Source organism: Dreissena polymorpha, chromosome 2 (genome assembly GCF_020536995.1).
Source record: "Dreissena polymorpha isolate Duluth1 chromosome 2, UMN_Dpol_1.0, whole genome shotgun sequence".
In the NCBI taxonomy this organism is placed as follows: Eukaryota; Metazoa; Mollusca; class Bivalvia; order Myida; family Dreissenidae; genus Dreissena; species Dreissena polymorpha.
This window is the reverse complement of record NC_068356.1, coordinates 147,666,009-147,674,608: the sequence shown is the minus strand read 5'-3', so window position 1 is coordinate 147,674,608 and position 8,600 is coordinate 147,666,009. Positions and strand designations below refer to the sequence as shown.

The 8,600-nt window shown below is 35.0% G+C and overlaps 3 protein-coding genes across 3 annotated transcripts in view; 1 reads left to right on the top strand and 2 right to left on the bottom strand.

Moving 5' to 3' along the window:
• The window catches only part of LOC127869375 (uncharacterized), a 319,605-nt gene that overhangs the window by 144,243 nt on the left and 166,762 nt on the right, over positions 1-8,600 (bottom strand). The window lies entirely within an intron of this gene.
• LOC127869376 (uncharacterized) overlaps positions 1-8,600 on the bottom strand; it is a 161,311-nt gene that overhangs the window by 24,185 nt on the left and 128,526 nt on the right. The window lies entirely within an intron of this gene.
• The window catches only part of LOC127870175 (dipeptidyl peptidase 8-like), a 74,400-nt gene continuing 72,186 nt past the window's right edge, over positions 6,387-8,600 (top strand). The window contains 2 exon segments of the mRNA XM_052412832.1: positions 6,387-6,394; positions 7,821-7,911. Coding sequence (XP_052268792.1) covers positions 6,387-6,394; positions 7,821-7,911 — 99 coding nt within the window.

Below are 8,600 nucleotides of genomic sequence, written 5' to 3'. Positions count from 1 at the left end.
ATTTAATATTAAAACGTAGGGAATATTGACTTGTAAATGCAGTTTCTGCCGTTAATCTGTTTGGGGTGGTAAGCTCTGGAAAGGGTTTGATAATATGATATTACAATACGGTAGCATTTGTTTAGACGTTAAATATTTCATTATTTATTTTTGTCAAAGACAGGCATCAAAATTTTAAGCTTACTGTCTTTGAACGATACATGATCTTTTGTTAGAAACTGCATCCCGTATGGATGTTGCCACTTGTGCATTAAGAACCGTTTTAACATTATTTTGACATGCAAATAACAGCGTATAAACAAGTACACTCTGCAGAAAGAAAGGCATTTGTTTGGAGCAAATACTACAATATATATACATGTATATATCGGTTAGTTCAGCATTTATTTCATTTCATCACACTTTCCAACATGATTATCTCGCATACCTGATTGTCTTACCAAATAATGTGCCATAACTTGAAGTTATTGCAACTTTTTATATACTTTTTATAATAAAAATCAACACGATACAAATTATGTTCATTGCACTTGCATCTTTAAACAGGAACTAATTTATCATGTTTAGTCCATTTGTAATATTGCAATATTGATATGCAAACTTAATCAATTGTTTGTTTATTAACATGAAATTGCCTTTCTACATTACTTAAAGTATGTATTCCATGAACATTATTTGACAGTACAAAGTTTGTGTTTATTGCAGTAAATAAAACATTTATATAAATTGGTGTGTCAAGGACTGCTTCATATTAATGAAAATTACGTGTGTATTAATGTTTTGGTACACTTATATTGCGTACATTATATCTGAAGATCGGAATACGAGCTTATATGCGTTGATTTTCGTGTTTTGATTTGTCGAATGCAAAACGAGAAGACGGTACATGCACGGACCCACGATCTCCTTTATATATTTGTACCCGCTCAATTTTACTGCCAGTACTGAAATGTTAGAGAAATGAGATTTTAGCCATTTTACAACTAGATTATATGCGCAGGACTTGTGAATGACCAACACATGTTTTCTATGCTCGTCAATACCACAATATACGAAGATATTAATTATAAATAATCCGCCAAATGTTCTAAGTGGAATATGATAATTTGTGTTATTAGCATGCATTGAAACGCGTGGATCTAGTGGATACATACGTGCCTGTTTATGTGTTCGGTCTAATAATATAACTCCCCGGTTGAGACTACCAGTCTCGGGTTGACAATACGTTGAAACACCCGTAAAGGGATGTTGTATTTATATACTGGTATATATACCATCCATAAATGTGCAAATACATGCCCTTATATGCATCAATGTTATATCATTAAGGTTACATTAAAGTATTATGCAATGTTTCGATACAAAATCAGTGTTCAGATCAAGTGTTGTTGTTTGGGATAATTTACGCTAACTTTAAAGCGTTTCAACAAAATAATAAAGAGACGTCAGGAATAATTTATGTTGTCTTTTGGAAAGTGTAAATATATATTTATTTCTGAATGCCGCCATTGTCACGCGTTCTTCGATATAGCCCTTTCCCAATTAGATACGTATTTTGACGCATTTCTAGTCCCTTAGAAAGTAACATTTAATAAAACACATTCCTTACTAAATTAAAGTTAAAAAGGCCTCATTTTCAACCCTTAGTAACTGATGAGCAGCAAAAAGCATACAACCTGAATAGGCTGCTTTCACTGGCAACGGATAATCAGGTCCAGAAACTGGGTTCAAGAATAACAAACACTAAAATGTAACTTGATATGCACGCCTTCGTAAAATAATTAATTTGTTCTGTGCATGTTTTTTATGTTGCACGTAACAACCTAAATATGTGTTTCGTATCAGAAATATCACATGCAACGTGATATCACATCACATTACAGTAACATCCTGCTTATCTCGCAAACGATTGCCGTGTTAATCGACTTTTTCATCGTTTAATGATTGACTGGTTGGTCACAATAATGTGTCAGGGTATTCAATGATATGAAATTTGTCTAAATTTATGTCCTATAAATTTCATCCGCTCATAATGTTATGCAATTTAAACTAACATCTGTTATTGTTCAGAACTCTGCACATAGCTGAAGTTAATGCTGTAATAGTGTGCGACTGTTCTTAATTAAAGTGGAAATACATAACTCCATATACAGCCAACAACAACTGGTTTTAAAGGGCAGCTCTATTTATTTATTTTAATTTCCGCATTACGTATTATTTAATATGTATTCGAACTTGTTCTCCTATACCCTTTATATTTAGCTGTTTATAAATTATAGCAAGATCCGCCATAAAGGCGAGGTCTGTTTGAAAAATATGATACGGTATTGTAATTCAAATTATGGCCTCACCCAAAACATCTCTATGAAAAACGAAAACTTAAGTGACTATGTCCTGAAGTTTTATTTCAGGGTACATAATAATATCCTTTTCGAGTTACAGTTGTGTATTAATCAGTAAACAGCCGTTGTGTAGCACTGGCGCATTGTGGATTATCTAAGAGGGCACAAGCACAATTGTTTAAATATCCAAGCACAGACCGGACCTGATTTCTCAGTAATAATTAAGCATGCTGTACTAATAACTGGCTCAAGTAACTTATTTAATTGATTAATTTGACTTAAATAAAATTTATCGCATTGTACTAAATAATAGTTTATAGTATTCAGTTCAAATATAGTTTGTAATAGTTTTAATATATATAATTGTTGCAAACTTCGTTGCAAAACGCAAAAAATAGCGTGTGATAATCTTATTAAAACTAGCTGAATAAATCTCAAGTAATCAAGTAATCAAGAACAAAAGACATACAAAAAACTTCAGATAGAGAAGGTAATACGAAATGCATGTCCACTCTATCCTGATTTGATAAATAGTTTTACGAGAACTTTATTTTACAACATAGAGATCAGGCTCGGAACTTATTTCTGAATTTGTTATCAGTAGTTTTACAAAGCTATTTGTGTTAATTGTTTGCATAGACGAAGTGATTCAAAATTAATCCCCTTTCTTGCTTTAATCATACTTATAGTTTTGGGGCACACTTCTCTTTCGTTAGTGGCACGAACCAAGCTATGAAAGCTGAACATTGCTATGAAGCTCAACACTACTATGTTGTTACTTGCATGAACCAAGCTATCGAGGCTGCACACCGCTATGAAGCTCAACACTACTATGTTGTTACTTGCATGAACCAAGCTATGAAGGCTGAACACCGCTATGAAAGCTCAACACTACTATGTTACTTGCATGAACACCGCTAGCAAGGCTGAACACCGTCATGAAGGCTGAACACCGTCATGTAGACTGAACACCGCTATGAAGGCTGAACACCGCTATGTTACTTGCATGAACACCACTATTAAGGCTGAACACCGTCATGAAAGCTGAACACCGCTATGAAGGCTGAACACCTTCATGAAAGCTGAACACCGCTATGAAGGTTGAACACCGTCATGAAGGATGAACACCGCTATCTTACTGGCATTACTACCGCTATTTTACTGACAAGATTACCGTAATGTTACTGGCATGACCACCTATGTGATGATTGAGCTACGCTTCTTTAAAGGCTGGACCTCGCGTTGTTACTGGCAAGAACACCGCTAGTAGCTCTTGAATGATATGTAGATCGTGTTCAAATGTGGTGTCTATATTTGGAATAACAATACAGTTACGGAATATGAAATGTAAGCTCATTATTAAAATAAATATGGTAAGCTTTAACAAACATTTTTGGAAGGAATAAATAAGTGGCAATGCAATGTAATACTGGCGCCCGACCGATGATCGCACGAACACCGTGTCATTTTGAAGCATCGGGTGGCGTCGGATTACTTTCTAATCGCACACATGGTTTTACCTGACATATGGCCCGGGAGGGAATCAAGTCGAGATCGAAAAAAAATCGGACGATCAACGCACGGTTATCTTCCGGCGTGCGCCCGACATCGGATTCATTGTACGTGTATCATCACGAGCGCCGTCCGGCGTCCGTCGCTCATCGTGTGGAGGCCCTCCGACAATCAAACGGTCGCCGGCCGATATATTCGCCCCTTTAAAATACCTTTACATTTGCCGATACACGCGTACTGAATCTGATGTGGGGCTATCGCCGGGCAATAACCGTGCGTTGATCGTCCGATCTCTTTTTCGATCTCAGCTCGATTCCTTCCCGGGCCCGACGTCGGGTACAATTTTAAGTGAGACGTAAACATAATCCTGACGCCGCCCGATGCTACAAAATGATCCGGTGTCCGTGCGATCATCGGCCGGGCGCCAGTCCGATAAGCGGAAAAATACGTCGTCCGCTATTCGCACGGTGATCGGCCTCTATTTGTGACCGAGTTATGAGTGCCTTGACTTTTTAACGTAATCTCTGTAACGTCCATACACTGCACAGTAACGTGTTCGATTGGCAAAACCTTAAATGCACTGTTGGTCTGTCTTAATTATGTTTGATGTAATTTTGCGCTCCACGAAACAAGAAAAAGTATGTGCCAGATACTACGTAATTTTAACTAACTGAATTTCTTGTAGCCCTTGGATCTCTCATGAAATTGTATCGCTTTCAAAATACCAATAATATAAACTGGATACATATTACCAGTTTATGTTGATAAATGTACAAATTTCCCATGAAATTCTACATGTAAATCAAATTTCCATTTACAAACAATATGAAATTTTAACCTCACCAAAAACGCTCCAATTAGTGTCAAAGACATGACAACTTAAACGATATGTTTGTCAAATCGCAGACTAGATAAACAAAACACATCTTCGTGAAAATATAAATGTAAGTTAGTTTACAATTTATGTTATGTTTGCAGTTATGTTAACAGTTATGTTTGCTTCTCAAACAAGCATTCAATAATTATTAAATAAAACCATGAGGAGAGTCCCCTTCAAGTCAGAGACGGTTATGTTTAAAAATGCGTATTCCAAAGTAAGATATTGCAAATATGTGTGTGCTTAATACACCATTTCATTTATCTGGTAACATTGTACAAACAAATACACTTTACATTACGATGAAACACAAAATAAACATAAACCTAACATACATCAACATAGTTTTATGTTTATTTGTAAACACTTTCGATTTCAAATGAGAAATTGAGTTTAGCAGCAAACATGTTTAAACTACACAGAACCTTTGCGTTTCACATATAATTCTTACGTGTAAAACATGAGTTGTCACTACAATCAACATCATTTGATATACAAAATCAAAACCGCACCAATTGTCCGCTTCAACTATGCATTACGAAAATAGAAAAATCTGTCCAAGTGGTTTTCCCCTATCGATCATCGATCATAGGAAGGTTAGACCCTACTAAACTCAGTCCATTTAATTTTCAAACACCCCGAAGCTGGTATCAAATCGGAGCTGACATTACCCAATCTCTTGCACGACGGTTACATTACATTCACCTCTGTGTTGGACTCAGAACGGACTATTGTTATGAAAGCGTCTCATTTATGTCATGATCATTCCAAGCGTTCATCATTGAGGTTACAGAATACTAAACAATCTCTTTGCACGACGGTTACATTGCATTCACTGCATTAAATAAAACGATATCATACCATGATATCTTATATCAGTCTTAATTCATTATTATAAAATTGATATGTTTTTTTTTTATGTTAAGAAACCAACATACATACACACGTCGAAGCAATTCCTAGCGTCACTCAAAAAAAATATGTTCAATTGTTTTCATTTGTGAAGTGCGTGGAATGATTCCATCTGCGTAAATGGGCAATACATTAGTTCCAAAGAGTTGCATTAAAACTCGCAAGTTTTTTCACGATTTATCGTACATTAAAAAGTCATATTTCTTAATTTAATGCATGTGATCTTAAATATCCAATCAAATATACTTTGAATGCGTTTGTTCGGTTTTATCTATTTTATAGACAAAATGGAGGGCTGAGCCTTTCGCAGAGTTGTATGTGAGAGCAAGGAACGACAACTCTGCGCGGAGATTTGACATTACCATGTAATGGTGGTTTATCCGAAACGTAGCGTTATTAAATATATATTATAAAAAAATGTGCTTTTAATTTTCTTTGTGTTTGTTTTACTCTAGACCATTTATTTAACGTTAAAGAATTAAACGACGAAAATCACTGGTATGCTACAGACTAGACATCATTCCAGAAATGAAAAAAATAAAAAACGTCAAGAAAGTACCTACCATTTATCTGTTGGGGAGGTAAATACTGCGAAGTATTTAATATTGATACATCATAAAACGGTTGCAGTTGTACACTTCTAATATTTATATATTTCTTTTTGTAAACAATGGGTATCAAGATCAACGATAAGTTAAAAATTCATCGCCGTAGCGATTAAATTTTATTATTTATTTAAAAAAATGTGGAGGTAGAGGTATTATTAACATAAAGCAGGTTACTGATCTATCGCTGTGTACTATAACGGCTCAACCAGCCTTGCCCTTTTCTAAACTCTACGCCTCGCCTGAAATAATACACAGTAATAGGGTGGTAACCTGTTATATAACAAGCACGCATTAGAAACATTTAATTACTTAAGTATTCGAATTCGTTCGTATTAATTTCCTTCCATTTATAGCATGATAATCTCACCAACCCGATTATCGCGTCGACACAAATATCTACAGATACATGCTATAAAGAAACTATATAATTTTGACTGGCCATCCCATTCGCATCTTTAAAATGGGAACTAATTTAACATGTTTGTGTCCGATCAATTTTAATAATTGGTATGCCAAAACAATAAATTTTTCGTTTGAAACCGCCTATTGAAATGAATCGTGTATGCTATGTACGTTGACATTAATTAATTAGTGTAAATCGCAGTGAATAAACTCTTTATGCACATCGGAGTCAGGAACTTTTTCATTTTAATAACAATTATGTGTGGGTTTGATTGTATTAACGTTTTGCTACATTTATAATGTGTCTGTGATTATTCGAAAATCGAAATACTAAATTCTATGCGTTGATTTTCGTTCTTTGTTTTGTCGAATGCAACACGAGAATGGAAATACGGTACATGCACGTAGCCACGAGACTTCTAAATATATATGTACCCGCTGAATCGTCACACCGGTTCTAACAAGAACGGATATTTGATTCTGCCGTTATCAAACTTGATTAAATACGCGAGAATTGTTAGTGTTCAATGCATGTGTTCAATGATCGTTAGCACAGCAAATTATTTAAATCATCCACCAAAGCATCTGATTGCGATAGTATGACTTTTGTTCTTAAAATGCTTGGAAATAGCTGATTTGGGCGGGTACATAAATTACTATTGATTTGTTTGGTGTAATAATGTAATGCCTCGGTTGACATTACCAGTCTCTGTTTGACCATACGTTGAAACACTCGATACCGTTTACGTTATGTATTAATGGTATAATGGTATACCTTCAATCCATAAATATGCTGAATATTTCACTTTGTATGCATCGCAGATCTATTATTAAGGTCAAATTACAAATTGTATTTAGCGCTCCGATACAAAATCAGAACAAGTGTTGATGCTATACACGTTGATGCGTTGCGATAATAATTGAAAACTGCATACACAGAGCCTGCTTTTTCTAAATAAGTATCAAAGTAATCGGAAATACCGCCATTTCCACGTGATGTTCGATATAATAAATTTTAGGAAATGTGTTCAAAAGGGACAAACACTTCAATATTGACAAACACTTCAATATACATTCATGCGTTCGTAAAAAAATAATGCGTTCATTATTATAATTACCCAGTACCTGATCCCTCACGAGTGTTTTGTCCCTGAGGTACCACTTTAGCTCAAAGCCACGGACAGACGCCCAGTATGAACCTGCCCCACTGCCACCTGTACACTTCCTACTGGAGGCAACCTCTGACATCTGGGTCAATGTATGTGAACTCATTTAAAAATTACAGAAAAGAAGAGTGTATAATATTTGTACAAAAATTCATCATAAGTTTTTGTAAGTTTTTTTAAATAAATACTGTAAAACAAGTTGTATCATACCGCTGCATTGATATCTGCCTGATATAACGCTGCATGCTATACTATTTTATTTCAGTTAAAAAAGAAGTTATTGTATCAGTCGATGATAGGAGGTAGGGCATATTACTCGGAATCAACTATAAAGTAATCATTGTAGTAAGATCAAAGCAGATTTAACAAAACAAACACTTTGATACCAATATAATGAAACACAAACTGCAACACAAACAGCAAAACACATGTTTTACAAATATTTAACACAAGTGCTCGGTACGCCATTTCCCGCTAAAATGAAGTTTGTTTAGCGAGTTTTTCATTATTTCTTTATAATCGAGGACGTAAAGGTATGATAAACCAGTCAACGCCTGGCCTCGCCATCATATTATTCTTAGCCTTGCCTGATATATTACAGAAAGATCTGACAGCGACCTAATTTGCTCTCTATATATATTTGTCAGCATGCTATTTTGTTGTTTTTGAAATAAACATAACTTCAAGGATTTGAGATTTAAAAATAACGAGAAATTGTTGTCGGTCATTTTCCGATCTTTTTGTGTTACATTCATAGCTGACAGTAACATACATAAAGAGA